General features: G+C 51.0%; 3 protein-coding genes across 4 annotated transcripts; 1 reads left to right on the top strand and 2 right to left on the bottom strand.

The window, feature by feature from the left end:
- The first annotated feature begins 706 nt into the window (after positions 1 to 706).
- Positions 707 to 4,519, top strand: LOC1271932 (tyrosine aminotransferase). The gene is made up of 3 exons (XM_310789.6): positions 707 to 1,729; positions 3,119 to 3,918; positions 4,006 to 4,519. The coding sequence occupies exons 1-3, from the start codon at positions 1,537 to 1,539 to the stop codon at positions 4,354 to 4,356; spliced, it is 1,344 nt and encodes a 447-aa protein (XP_310789.4). The 5' UTR covers positions 707 to 1,536; the 3' UTR covers positions 4,357 to 4,519.
- Positions 4,520 to 6,495: 1,976 nt separating this feature from the next.
- Positions 6,496 to 7,897, bottom strand: LOC1271934 (NADH dehydrogenase (ubiquinone) complex I, assembly factor 6 homolog). Its single transcript, XM_310791.6, has 2 exons — positions 7,473 to 7,897; positions 6,496 to 7,400 (listed from the first exon to the last, which is right to left on the bottom strand). The coding sequence occupies exons 1-2, from the start codon at positions 7,571 to 7,573 to the stop codon at positions 6,581 to 6,583; spliced, it is 921 nt and encodes a 306-aa protein (XP_310791.5). The 5' UTR covers positions 7,574 to 7,897; the 3' UTR covers positions 6,496 to 6,580.
- Positions 7,898 to 10,031: 2,134 nt separating this feature from the next.
- Positions 10,032 to 12,826, bottom strand: LOC1271935 (lysine--tRNA ligase). 2 transcript variants are annotated; one of them, XM_003436924.2, is made up of 3 exons: positions 12,487 to 12,780; positions 12,052 to 12,327; positions 10,032 to 11,884 (listed from the first exon to the last, which is right to left on the bottom strand). In XM_003436924.2, the coding sequence occupies exons 2-3, from the start codon at positions 12,225 to 12,227 to the stop codon at positions 10,165 to 10,167; spliced, it is 1,896 nt and encodes a 631-aa protein (XP_003436972.2). In that variant the 5' UTR covers positions 12,228 to 12,327; positions 12,487 to 12,780; the 3' UTR covers positions 10,032 to 10,164. The 2 variants fall into 2 exon arrangements, with proteins under 2 accessions (XP_003436972.2, XP_310792.6); XM_310792.6 differs by lacking the exon at positions 12,052 to 12,327 and having other exon boundaries at positions 12,391 to 12,826.
- Positions 12,827 to 14,830: the final 2,004 nt, after the last annotated feature.

Raw genomic sequence — 14,830 nt, 5'->3', positions numbered from 1 at the left:
CGGCCTCCTCCAGGAATAAAGCACACACACACACACACGTGCACACACGGGCACTCAAAAAATACAGCGCAAAAGGTGCCTCCAGAGGTTCCAAAGTTCGAACCTGGGAGCCTGGGAGATTGGGATTTGCAATTGCAAACAAGGAAAGAAGAATACAACCACAACAACCTGTGTGCAGGTGGCCGTCGCTGCACCGGCAGTATCCTTCCCAGTCGCCAGGAACGTACACTACAGCTCCGAATATGTGTGTGTGTGTGTGTGTGTATGTCTGTTTGGAGGTTAGAAAATAGTGCGGCCTAGTAGCTGACGTTTGGACGCCCGGCGGACGCAACAACCGACACACGCGCCCGGGTACAGGTTATTATTCGCAGTTGGTAAAACTCGTTCCGCGCGTGTTTTGTTGTTGTGCTCTCGGCTCTGCATCCTATCTTGACTCCCCCCCCCCCCCCTCCACCCTCAACTTGTGCTGCGTTCTTCATCTCCAGGTTCGTCTCCTATGTCCGACTGCCGAAGTCTTTCATCAATTTATCATTGATGTGTATGTGTGTCGGTTTTATACGATTCAGTTTTTTTATTGTTATTTTATTTTTGCAACTCCCCCTTTTCCAATATCCTCTCCTATCCCCCCCCCCCCAGTTCCCCTCTCCCGGCTCCCTTTTAATTCCTGGAGTGTTGGCTCTTCCGTTTTCGTGCCGCCTCAGCCGTTCCAGCCGAACCCCGAGCGGTGGTCCCGAGTGTGCCTCCATCTCACCCCGGACCCCCGGCGAAAACGGACGGGGATTGACGACGAAAACAAACTTCGTTGCAGTTGTCGTCGTGGTCGTGGTCGTCGTCGTCGTCGTCGTCGTCATCATCATCGGAATCCAACTGGTTATTGGGATGCTGCGAAGGTTTATAAACGCCCGCACCACCGTGGAAGAGCGGCTAGTAGTGAACTGGTATCCAAACGCGACGCGATCGAGAGCATCCCCCCGAAAAAAAAAAAACCAAAAACGAAACTACGACCGGGCAAGATATACCTATAAGCTATCTCTCTACCGAAACTACCGAAAAACAAAGAGTCCTCTGTGTTGGTTGCTGTTTTGTTGTGGTGCACGGTATGCAAAAGCTGGCGAAAGACATTGGAGTGGTTGAGTAGTGGTAGTCAAAGTTGAAATTGTGCAAAACAAGAAGCAAAAGTAACAAAAATCAAAAGTAAAATAGACGACGAACCCTTAAATGTGAGCATCACTAGGCTGGGGTAGTGTGCTGGTTACGGTGTTAAGGACCTGCGTGCGAGCAGTAATTACAAGCAAACTTCCTGGAGCACCTCAGGACTCCATCGCATAGCGAAGGCTCATGCATCGGCGAACTCGCGCTTGAGGCACCATTCAACCAGGGTAACCAGTGCGAGCGAGCGGCTCACGGGGCTTGTGCGGGGACTCTTTCCCGGAAGCAGGAGGCAAGTGGTGGCAATAAGGGGAAAAGGTAGTTACATTTCGCCCATATCAGAGAAGCTGTCGGCAGCGCAGTACCCACACCCGACATTTGGTGACTATGAAAGATCTGGTCGATCTGCCAGCGACGCTTCACCAACTCAACAACCAGCGCCCGATCAAGAGCAAGCGCAACCGATGGAACGTGGCAATATCGGAGTTCGCCCGGCTGACGCATAACCCGATCCGTGCCATCGTCGAGGGGCTGAACATCCAGCCGAATCCGAGCAAGCCGCTGATAGCGCTCTCGATAGGTAAGTGATAGGGAGATCCTCGCGCGAACTTCTTCGCACAAACTTAAGCACAAAAACAGTATATAGGCCAGAACAGCATCTTGCGCAATCGCTCCGCCCTGCTGCCTCCACGGCACGTGGCGTGCAGGCTTTTGTTCGTCGCGGGGCCCGAGGTTCGTCGCTTGCTTTTCGACTCCAGACACACACAAAAAGGCCCACAAAAGCCCGCTGGTCAGGTTTGGAATTGGCTTTGGTATTGGGTTCTCCGCTTCGTCGTATCTCTATGTGCGTTGCCGGATAGTGAAGTTCCTTCCCACCACCCCCATCTCCCCCCAGCAACGCTCCGTTCGAGCTTAGTTCGAGTTTTCTAGCCGAGTGCGGTATTTGCATAGTGCCCAAACTGCTTTGTCACTGTGCCGCGGTGTCATTTCTTTTTACCTCTCCACCACCACCCCCAACCATGGAGACGGCCCACTGCGCCAATCACGTCTACTGCGCCAATCACGCCACCTTGCGCGACCGGAGGCGCGCGCGCGAACCAATCAGTTGCGCCCGTGCGCGCAGCCAAACAGGTTTTCCCGTCCGGGTGCCGCTGGACCCGAAATGGCAGGACCCATACCCGGCAACACACACACACACACACACACCTACAAAACAAGAATGTATGTTCGAAAAAGTAAAATCCTGAATTCCTTCCCAACATCAACCGTCTGGAGGGGTCTCGATCGAGATTTGGATGGATTTGATATGGTTTTTGGTTTGGTCTGCTGGACCTGGCGCCTGGTGTGCCTTGTCCAAATGTCCCCCCCCCCCTCCTCCTCTTCGTCTATTCATTCCACCTCCAACAACAGTTCTATCCTAGCTAGCAGGAATCCAAAGAATCACACCTTCTTCTAAACGACCATCTCGCAACGAACTGCATCTCCAACAGGTTTTGTTTTTTCCTCTCTCTCACTGACGATTGGGGGAGTCGACGAGCCTTGGGGCCTTTTCAGCTTTATTCGGCAGCTCTGGTGGCTTTCACTTCGTAGCCGCAGCCTGAAATTCTGACATACGCTCCCCTCTGTAGCAACGAAGACGACGGCGACATCATCCAACGACCAAAACGTATCTCACACAATCCAGTTTGGGATTTCGTTCCTTTTTTTTTTTGTTTTGGTGGGTGGTTTGGTTGGGCTGGGGGAGGGGAAGGGGTGGTTTTTAGTCAAATCCAGTTTGCCGTCCTCTTCTTTGCGAGATGTCCCTTGTCTTGGGGCGGTGAGTTTGTTGCGTCGCAACTTCATTTTGGAGGCTTGCTTGCTATCTCTCCTCCCATTCCCGTCCATTTGCACTGACTTTCGCTTCGTTGTTGTTTTCTTTCCTTTTCTCTTTCCCTGGACAACTCCAAACCAAATCGCCGCCCATCCGCAGGTGATCCGACCACGTTCGGCAACCTCAAACCGTCGCAGGAAACGGTCGACGCGGTCCGGCAAGCGCTCGAGGACGGCAGCGGCAATGGGTACGCGCCGGCGAACGGCCACCTGGAGGCGCGGGAAGCGGTCGCCCGGTACGTGCAGCACCAGGGGCCAGTGACGGCGGCGGACGTGATCCTGTGCAGCGGGTGCAGCAGCGCGCTCGACCTCTGCATCTCGGTGCTGGGCGGGCCGGGCCGGAACATTCTGGTGCCGAAGCCGGGCTTCTCGATCTACCGGACGCTGGCGGAGGGGTTCGGCATCGAGTGCCGGACGTACGATCTGCTGCCGGAGCGCAACTGGGAGGCGGACCTGGTCCAGCTCGAGCAGCTGATCGACGAGCAGACGTGCGCGCTGGTCGTGACGAATCCGGGCAACCCGTGCGGCAGCGTGTTTCCGCGCGCCCACCTGGAGGCGATCGTGGACATTGCCGAGCGGCACTTTGTGCCGATCATTGCGGACGAGATCTACGAGCATTTCGTCTTTCCCGGGCAGGAGTTCCACGCGGTCAGCACGCTGTCCCAGCGCGTCCCGGTGCTGTCGTGCGGCGGGCTGACCAAGCGCTTCCTGGTGCCGGGCTGGCGCATGGGCTGGATCATCGTGCACGACCGGGACGGGGTGTTCGGGGAGGTGCGGCGCGGGCTGGCCAACCTGTCCGTGCGCATCCTGGGCAGCAACACGCTGGTGCAGCGCGCCCTGCCCGCCATCCTGGACAACACGCCGAACGACTTCTTCGACGATCTGGTCGCGACGCTGCATGTAAGTGGTCGGAGTGCGGAGGAGCGCTAGCAGGCGGCATCAACCACAATGGTTCCTTCTCTTTTGTTTTCGTTTTTCTCTCCACAGCGCCACGCTGAGCTGGCGTACAAGGGCATCAAGCAGATCCGGGGCCTCAACCCGATCATGCCCGGCGGCGCGATGTACATGATGGTCGGCATCGACGTGGAGCACTTTCCCGAGTTCGAGACGGATCTACGCTTTGTCGAGGCGCTGGTCGCCGAGCAGAGCGTCTTCTGTCTGCCCGGCCAGTGCTTCGAGTACCCGAACTACTTCCGCCTGGTGCTGACCGTGCCGGAGGAGATGATCGTCGAGGCTGTGAAGCGGCTGGAGGAGTTCTGCGAGCAGCACTACAAGCTGGACAACGATCTGCTGCTGCAGCAGCAGAACGGCCTGCTCAACCAGATGACGCAGCTGTGAGTGAGGGAAATCGAGGGGAAATGGAAATGGGGAGGAGTTGAGTGAGTGAGGGGCGGAAGTTAATACCGGACCCGCTCGGTGTAATGCGATGTAGCTGTAAGGTATATATCTTTTTTCTATCTTGGGAAATAAAGGTGGATATTTTGTCTCTTTTGTTTTTGTACACCATCTTAGTTGTTTGTTTTTTTGTTGTTGTTTTTTGCGCCATACGAAAACCCCACTACCAGGAACGGACGTCTGCAGGCTCTTTGAACTCTAACTCCAACTCCAATCTTGACCTTGATCCTGGTTGAGTAACTCCAGGACGTGATACTTCGAATTTCCAACGTCTTTCAGGCATTTTCATGAGTTCTTCTCAAGTCCTAGTCCAGAATTTCTAGGAGTCTCGTGCGTTGTCGGATCTTAAGTTGAGTCTTTCTATCGATGTTTCACTCTGTCCTTGGTCTTGGCTCGGTTCTTGTCTCTTCCAATGTCTAATTATTCGATTTGTTAGACTTACGAATGCCAGCATTGTGACCCTGTCCTAGGCATTCGCCTGCCACTATGCTATCCTGAGTGTATATCGCTATAAATTTCTTGTTCGTATTTCTAGTATGTCGTCTTTAGCGAAGCAACCAAAGAACTTCTGTATCTGATTGGTGTACTCTGCGAGAGTTTAACTTATGATAGGATCATATTTTTAGATCGCAATTCCTGTACACCATGGTCTTGAGTATCTAGAGCAGGGATCTCCTCAATACAGTACTTCTCATATTTGAGTTTCTTCATATTACAGTTTTCTCATACATTAAAAAAAAGTAAAATTAAGTTTTCACTGGCAGCATTATAAGGCCTCGCAAGGGACACTTTTAGCCAGTGGGTAGTAGTTGGGAGACCTCTTATGTTAGAGAATTGCCATATGCTTCCGGTAAAAAGGTTGCAAGGTTGTTGCAGCCCATGGCGGATATCACGCAGACTCGAAGTAAGCAGACGATCAGTTTGATTGTCATACTTTTGTCAGCTCATCAGATTTCCATCAAAGGTACCTAACTTCAAGCGTAAATCCTTGAGCAGGCGTGTTCTTCTATTGAGGGAATTGCTTTGTTTCTTAATCAATTTGTTATATTCGTTACAGGATGATGGGAATGAGTATAGGAAAGTTTCCAATAGTCGTCCACCGCGCTGTGTTGTGTAGGTTTGTGTTGTTCAATGTCCAACGCTCTTAATCTAGGTTCCCTTCAACAATGGAACTATGGGAGATACAGTGTTTCCCATGGTTTGATTGTTTTCTTTAATTGATAGACTTCTTTTAACAAATCCAATCAACTTGAGGAGCAACAAATTTATCGTACGACCAGTTGAAACATATATGGAGCACAGTCAATAAATCATGTGACAATAGCAAGACAAATGTTGAGAAAAATCACCACCCTGATGGCCCATTACGGCGCAGTATGGCGCTACCGCATGCAGAGTAGCACAATTTCAAGTGTCCAGAATTTCCCCTCCTCTTTAAGATGCGTTACGTAATTGCAGGATGAAGCCTTAGCAACGAACGACGGATGAGCGCATGGGACATCCAGTAAAATCTGCTTTGGACCAGCTTCTAAGGTCCTTGGACTATTTTCTGCGCGCAATTTTGTATGTCAACCGACTATTGGAGAGTGAGGGAGAGAGAGAGAGTGAAATTGAGAGAAACTAAAACACCGTTTGCGCGCCCGGAAAAGACGTAACACATTCATCCTCGAAAGGTTGCAAATTCAAATCAGGGAAATATATTCTATTTCACTTCTCTTTTTTTTGTTTTCTGAAAATCAAACTTTAGCCTTTCCAAGAAAGGAACGCTGAAGTAGTTGATGTACCTCCAACTAAACTCCAATGCGCGGTGAAAGGTAGTTTTATGAGTATTTTTATCCCACGGCGTGCAGAAGAGTTGAAAACAGTGACCGATGCAACAACAACAACAACAACAAGCGCGAGTTCTCGATCACGGCCAACCGGCTTTCCAGGTTGGCGCAGCTTACAGAGAGCCGCAACATTGTACGGCGGTGTATGTGTGACTGCGCGGCTTTACGTAATGCTCAGCGCGCCGATCGAATGGTTTGTTTGTTTGTCCGAGTTGTAGTGATTCATTTCAGCGGATCGCGTCACAAGTGTGCCTTTTTTGTTGTTTGTTATTGCTTCCTTTACTTAATTTATTCTACACAACTAACCAACAAATGTATGACGCGGCCCCCCTCCGGGCTCAGTAGTTCCCGCGCAGCTTGCGCCAGTACAGCACGAGCGGCAGCAGCGAATCGGTGCGCATCACGCTCGCGTCCGTCAGGTGAAAGCTGGCGAGCCGCAACCGGTGCAGGTACCGCTCGATGCTGACGCAGGGGAGAAAGATGGGCCGAACCGGGCGCGGCACCGTCCGGATCAGCCCCTTGGCCGTCTCGAGATGGCGGAAGGCGACGCTGGCCAGCGCAAACGTCACCTCCTCCACGCCCTTGTCGTCCGGCCGGTTGCGCACCATCCGCTCCTGGTTGACGCCGTGCGCCATCAGCAGCTCCTGCGGGATCGGCACCGCGCTGCGGCGCGTCTGGTACGGTATCGAGCGGAGCAGGTTCACGATGCCCTGCGCCTTGCCGAGATGGGACGCGGCATGGTCGCAGTGCACGTTGCGCGTGCCGTGCACCTCGAGCAGCAGGTAGAGCACGCTCGCCACCGCCTGCTCCGCGTAGTCCTCCAGCTGCTTCACCGTGACGAAGTGCAGGTTCGAGTTGGCCCGCGCCGCCACCAGCCGCTGCAGGTAGCGCTTGGACAGCTTGTGCTCGCGGACCGCCCGGTGCAGCTCGCGGATGACGGGATGGTCCGGCACGGCGCGGGCGTCCCCGTCCGGCGGCCGGTACAGCGTGGTGACGGTGTTCTCCCAGAACTTGAGCGGCATCACGCCCACATTGCCGGCGGACACCTTCTCGCTCACCTTCGCCACCTCCACGTTGAAGGCGCGCACGGCCAGCGCGCTGCGCCGCTCCGGATTCTTCAGCAGCAGCGTGCAGAGAAAGTTCTCCTTGTCGTGGTTTCTGCCAACCGCGAAACAGGCAAACGTTACACAGAGAGCGCTAAACAGCACGGGGTGATGATTGGCTGCTTACCTAACGAGACTGAGGCAGACGTTCTGTGCGCTGGCATCGCTCGATGCCGTACGGCGGACCGTTCCACTCGGGGCGTATCGAACCGCCCGGCAGCACCACATGGTGGTTTCGATTGAGCAATTCGAAAAACAATACTATAAAAAGTTACCACGCGGATGCTGCTTCTTTTTCAGTGGTGCATGCTGCTGTCGTCTCCCTGCCGTGTTGTACCGTTTGCCGGTATTTTTCACTGTTTTTGCTTCACCACCAAACACCCCGCGAACCTGTCAAAACAGGCACCCGCATACGGGGTGTTGTTATTGCGGTGAGCTGGAAGTAAGGGAACGGCTGGGAAGGGAAGGAAGTGACAATAACAATAACAAAACCAGATTTTGACAGATGCCCTACGCTGCGCGCTACAGCAACGGCCACATGTGATAATTCCGAAATCGTTCGCAAGGATTTCATCATCCAAGACAAAAAAAAATGCAGCCGCGCTTATCCGATGCGCTCCTAATCCTGTCGCTCTTTCCAGTTTCATTGGATGTTCATTCTTTCATTCGTTCTTTTTTTTATAATTAAATTCCAAATTCCCCAGAATCGCTGGCGACACATCAAAATGACGAAGAATTTCATCATACAACCCCATGCTGCACCGGGCAGCCTTTGCATATCGCTAATCCTAGCCGAATTTACAAATACTTTTGTTTATCTTGGGTCGTCGTCTTTCAGTTTATCGATACATCTGATTCTTAGAATGCTAGTCATCTCCCAGTTCCTTATCGTCGTACGAACGCAAATCCGTTCTAGTTTTATCTATTGTGCAGAATAAAGAGCTATGATTTCCTGATACGATGCAGAACTGCAGCATTGTGCTTCTGCGTAATTAGATATGAATCATCAGTTCTTCAAAAACCTCTTTACTTTCTCAGCGTGAGAGTCATCACTATACAAATTCTACTGAATTTCCTACGCTATTTCCTACACTTAATTCCTACACTATTCCTACGCTGCACATTCACTACCGGCAATGGTTTGTCGATTCCAGACCTTGACCAGATCCAAATATCGTTCCAAATCCAAATCCAGAACAGTTTCTGGTTATAAGTTCCAGGACCGGTATGGTTCATTATAAGTTCCAGGACCGGTTACCCGTCACCGGTATGGGTTCAATATCAGCTCCGGTACCAGTATGGGTTCATGATCGGTTTCTGGACCGATGTGTGTTCAGTTTCAGTTCCAGGATTCCAGGACAGATATCGGTTTAAGATAGGTTCCATGACCGTTAGAGATTCTTGATTGTTTCCAGGATCGGCGTGGTTTCAGAATCAGTTCCAGCTCCGGTATGGGTTCATGATAGGTTCCAGCTCCGGTATGGATTCATGATAGGCTCCAAAACCGGTATGAGTTCATGATAGGTCCCAGGACCGGTATGGATTTATGATAGTTTCCAGAACCGGTATGGCTTCATAATCAGTTCCAGGACCGTATAGGTTCAGTATTAGGTCCAGTACCGGTATGGGTTATTGATAAATTCTTGGGCCTGCATGACCAGTATTATTTCCTGAGCCAGTTTGGACCGGCATAGGTTCAGTAACCAGGTCCAGGACCGACATTAGGTCATGTGCAGTTCTTGAACCATGTATTGGTGATGTATTGCTGTCAGGACCAGTATGTTTTTGATTTTGGTTTTAGGTCTCTTAAATAATCGTCATAAGTACCTAATTTTAATTAAGTTTCGAAACCATTGTTGTTGGCGTACAATGGTTAAGAGTAAAAGGGATCTTTGACATTAATTTGGGCAGCGTTTCAACGTGGCCAAATTAACCAGTTGGAGCCAAAACGAACTGGTCTAGACAGCCACAAAAATCCTATCAAGAATATTCCATTCCCAATATCTCTGTTCGAAAGCCTTATAGATAACCATAAATAGGTAACATTAATATTTTGAAGGCTTCAATTTCGGATTTTATCAATTTCCTTTAATTTCTACTCTGTATGCCAAAAATTCGCAAACGAAACATTGCTATTTTCGTTACACAATTACAAGTACCGTGAAGTCTACCCAATGTTCAAGAGTCCGACCACTTAGAGAGATGTTGAGTTTTGAATATTGATTGAATATTCGCCTTGGGAGACGCATTCACCTTGAAGAAGCTGAAAACAATGTATGGAATAAGACGGGACACTGTTGGAAATGTCCATCATAAGGGAACAATTTATCTTCAAGTGACTACATCTTAGTGAGATATCATCGCATTAATTTAATTCTTGTTGTACCATAGCTTGAAAATCAACTGCAAATAAAACGGGCACGATCGTACGAGCAAAGGAATAAATTCGGGACACAATGAACTTGTTTCTCTGCCAAGTACAAAACCCGTTCTCAGAATTGCGATAGGTGACTTAACTGCTCTTTTCAACTGAAAGATAAACCGTTTTTCCTAGAAATGTGTATCCCACCGTACGCTTCGCTACATCAACAAATCCCGCCACTGCAACCGTCTTATCAATGCAACGGTCTTATCGTTTCTCAAAAATCGCTCACTAAAATAGGCAAACAAAAAAAAGCAGAGCCAGTAAGTTAATAGATAGACAGTTTTACTTCTGCAAGATTAGCAAACGCTATACACACAATCAATGGAAGCGGTCAGTCGCCGCTCCGTCGCGATGAAATGCCCGTCTCTCTCTCTCACACACACTCTCGCTTTCTCTAAGCATCACTGCTGCCCGGCTCGGGGCCGCCGGCCCCAACCGACGCCGGATGCTTGCGGTTCGGGTCGTCCGGCTTCATGGCCGGGAAGAGCAGCACCTCCTTGATGTTGTTCGAGTCGGTCAGGAACATGGTGAGCCGATCGATGCCCATGCCCCAGCCGCCGGTCGGCGGCAGGCCGTACTCGAGCGCGGTGCAGAAGTTTTCGTCCACCAGCTGGGCCTCGTCGTCGCCGGCCGCCTTGTCCGCGGCCTGCTGCTCGAACCGCTCCCGCTGCACCGCCGGATCGTTCAGCTCGGTGTACGCGTTGCACACCTCCTTGCGCATCACGAACAGCTCGAACCGCTCGGTCAGGCCGGTCGCGCTGCGATGGTACTTCGCGAGCGGGCTCATGATCTGCGGATGGTCGCAGATGAACGTCGGGTTGATGCACGTCTCCTCCAGGAACTCGCCCACCAGCTTGTCGAGCAGGCGGGCGGCGGTGCGCGGCGGCTTGCATTCGACCTCGTGCTTCACGCACAGCGCGTCCAGAAACTGGACCGCCTCGGGCGTGTGCAGCTGGTCCGCCGCCGGGAACGTTACCTTCAGCGCCTCCTCCAGCGAGCTGATCATCGAGATGCGCCGGAACGGGGGCGTAAAGTCGATCTCGTACTCGTCACCCTCCGGCCCGTCCGGATGGTACTTGACCTTGTACGAGCCGTGGATCGTGTGCACCATGCCCGAGAGCAGCTGCTGCGTGATGTCGATGATGTCGTTGTAGTCCGCGTACGCCATGTAGAACTCGCACGTGGTAAACTCGGGATTGTGCGTCAGGTCGATGCCCTCGTTGCGGAACTGGCGCCCGATCTCGTACACCCGGTCGAGCCCGCCGACCGTCAGCATCTTCAGGTACAGCTCGGGCGCGATGCGCAGAAACAGATCCATGTTCAGGTCGTTGTGGTGCGTGATGAACGGCTTGGCCGTCGCGCCGCCCGGTATCATGTTCATCATCGGCGTCTCCACCTCGAGGAAGCCGAGGTTGTCGAAGAACCGGCGCACGTAGCTGATGATGAGCGCGCGCGTCACGAAGATGTTGCGCACGTTGTTGTTCAGTATCAGGTCGAGGTAGCGCTGCCGGAACCGCGTCTCCTTGTCCTTCAGCCCGTAGTGCAGGTGGGGCAGCATGTGCAGGCACGGCGACAGCAGCTTGATACGGCGCGCCATCGCCGACAGCTCGCCCTTCTTCGTCTTGCCCGGCACGCCGGTCACGCCGATGATGTCGCCGCGCCGCAACCGGGCCGTCTCCTCGAAGAACAGCTGCTCGCTCTCGTACGCCTTCGCGTTCGCCATCACCTGCAGCTTCAGGCCCTCGCCGCGCAGGTCGAAGAAGATCAGCTTGACGCCGGACTCGCGGATCGCGTGCACCCGGCCCGCCACGCTCACCGTCACATCGTCGAGCGTTTCGCCGTCCTGCAGCCCGCTGTACCGCTCGATGAACTCGCCGAGCGAGACGGTCACGCTGAACTTGTGCGGGTACGGGTGCGTGTCCGGGCTCTTCCTCAGCTCGGCGACGGCCGCACTGCGCAGCTTGAAGTACTCGTTCGGCGAAATCTCGTCCAGGTTCTCCTTCGCCGGCTGCTTCTTGTCCACCTGCCCGCCATCGGTGGCCTGGGCCGCGGCCGCGCTCTTTTCCTGCTTTTCCTTTTCCTTCGCTTCGGCTTTGAGCCGGCGCTTCAGCTCACTAGAAGGCAATGAAAAACAGAGCAAACATTAGTCCGAAACCGGTGCCTGGTTGGAACATACTTTTGGTAGGGGGAGGGTGAGAGGGCCCACTAATCTAATTGGATCTAAGATACAGCAAGGAAACAGAAAGAAGGGATTTTCCCTCCTCGGGAATGGGAAGTGTACATTTTCTGTCGCTTCGATTTCCATCGCACCGTCTCGGTGGTGCCGAGCGGCGTCTGCACGGTGGACGGCAGTAATGCCGGCAGTGGTGGGGCCGCCGCCAACCGGCCGCCCTGGTGCACCGTCCACGCCGTCACACCGGCTCGCCGTACCAGCTGCCGCACCGTCGCCAGCAGCATCTTTTCGCACACTTTTCGCAAACACACACACACGCACACGAGGCCTACACGTCCGCACGACCGGTGACCGGTGGGGGGGAGAGGGTGCCGCGCGCCACGGCTACGGCGAGAAGACAAGAAAAAGAAAAGAAAGCAGAGAGAAAGAAATTCGTTTCCCACTTACTTCTTGGATAGCTTTTCTTCGCCCTGCTTTGCGTCAGCCATTGTACTGTTTTTTTTTGTATGGAGGTGATGCAGTGGCAGCAGAACTTTAATTTACCGTTTCGGTTGCCTTGCTTTCTGCTTTCCGCCGGATGCCGATATTTATATATGTGGCAGCCTTCCCTTTTTTTTGCTCTTGCTCGTTCCCAGAAAGCACTAACGTAGATTCACCATGCGACCATGCCGGACGAACTGACGTACACGTGTATGTGTGCGTGTGTTGGTATTTCGTTTATTTTTGACGCACACACCAGGTGGATGCGGCGTTGTGCACCAGCTAGGTAGGCGCGGCAACCAAGGGGAGTGATAAAGAAGGAGCAACAATGCAGCCGGGCGCGGATTGAGATAGAGTGAGATAGAAAACGGACTTCGTACTTCCTTCACGCGACGATGACACAATTGCACGTTTTGCTGTCATTTGTTCGACCACTCGGCCAGTTGAGCGATGTGCACGGGAGGTACTGCCAAGGTTGTTACATGTTCCATACAGTCTTAGAGACCCAACAAACAAAATTCAAATATACCGGTATTGTACCGACCGACTCAAGGAACGGTCAGAACCTCGCCGCATGCGATTTTGCCGCATGCGGCAAGAAAAGAGTTTTCTCAATTTCGCGATTGCGAAATTCCGGTCTGTATATTTTCGGCCTAACGATAATCGCTGATGCGGGCGTGTAAGTGGAAAAAGCTTCTTCTTCCCAAGCGCCACAGATTAAGCTTAAACGACTGGAAAATTAAATATCCATAGAAAAAAAATGAAAGCTCCACAGCTTCATTGGTTTGATCAATAGATGGCGTATTAAAACTGATTATTATATTGCTATCCTTTTCTTGCAATGTGTTTCGACAAGTTTCATCTTATCATGACCTATATAGCCTTCTAACTTTCCGAGCAAAAATCTATATGAATGGTCGTGTGGTCAGATACGTGGGTATCAACACCGACGACCATTACTCAAATCCCAAGCGCCACAGATTAAGCTTAAACGACTGGAAAATTGAATATTCATAGAAAAAATATGAAAGCTCCACAGCTTCATTGGTTTGATCAATAGATGGCGTATTAAAACTAATCATTATATTGCTATCCTTTTCTTGCAATGTGTTTCGACAAGTTTCTTCTTATTATGACCTATATAGCCTTCTAACTTTCTGAGCAAAAATCTATGTAAATAGTCGTATGGTCAGATACGTGAGTATCCCCAAATAGCCAGCTCGTACTTTATAGCTGATTTAGGGCTGTTTAACGAAAAATCGTTCCGATGTCGTACTTTGTGGCTGATTAAGAGATAGACGGTACTTTGCGGAACTATGGAGCTTTTTAACAGGCACATGGTACTCTTTGGAACTTTGCGGCTGATTAGCACTATGTATAGGGTTCATGATGGAACTTGAAGGCTTGTTAAGAAAGGGTACTGAACTTGGTGGAACTTTATAGCTTTTTAATGCATGACATCGGTACAAGGTGGCTCTTGTCAAAGTGTCAAAGACGGACGCCGGCAATAATCTCATTGCTGCTGCACAAGTTAGATTCGTTAATTGAAGAATAAATATTGAGTGAAGTGATTGTGAATTATCAATAAATTGTGTAAAATTTTGTGTAATTCATCAATAAAAAGGAGTTAAAAATATACATATGTGTTTAAACGAAACAAATCTTGTTGTTTATTTAATCGATGACGCTTGCTTGAAAATAAAACACAAAGAAAAATAATCCCTGGCATCGTGGCATAAGGAAGCTGCTTAGGCGCTGTTTGAAAGACCCACATAGAACTTTGATGCTGTTTATCTACTGCAAATGGCGAATTAGAGCAGCGATCTTTAGCGTGCCAAAATGAGCTGCTTAAGCAATTCTGGCTATGTGGGTCAACACAAACGACCATTATTCGAATCTCACTTGCTTCAGTGCTGGTGGTTTCCGTTGGAGTTTAGTATTTAAACAATCGTATCGCCGTTCTGGTTCTAGCGATGCATAACTTCAATGCGAAACCATACAACAGTACAGAGGAAATGAGAAAGCTCTCCTCCAAGCGATGAAGCTCCACTGGTTGGGGTATCCCACCAACAGAGAGAGAGCGCCACCAGATTTTTTGCTATTTTTAGAATGCATGAGTCGTTTGCCGTCTGCTAAACGAAGTCTTTCTATATTCCGTTTAGGTAGAGAACTTGAGTCGTTTAGAAGCCGTTTAGTGGTCGTTTAGTGGATTTGTGGCACTTGGGATCTCACTTGCTTCAGTGCTGGTGATTTCAGTTGGAGTTTAGTATTTAAACAATCGTATCGCCGTTCTAGTTCTAGCGATGCATAACTTCAATGCGAAACCATACAACAGTACAGAGGAAATGAGAAAGCTCTCCTCCAAGCGAAGAAGCTCCACTGGTTGAGTATCCCATCAACAGATAGC

Source organism: Anopheles gambiae, chromosome X (assembly GCF_943734735.2).
Source record: "Anopheles gambiae chromosome X, idAnoGambNW_F1_1, whole genome shotgun sequence".
NCBI lineage: Eukaryota > Metazoa > Arthropoda > Insecta > Diptera > Culicidae > Anopheles > Anopheles gambiae.
Note: the sequence above shows the minus strand (reverse complement) of the source record. Positions and strands in the feature narration are given on the sequence as shown.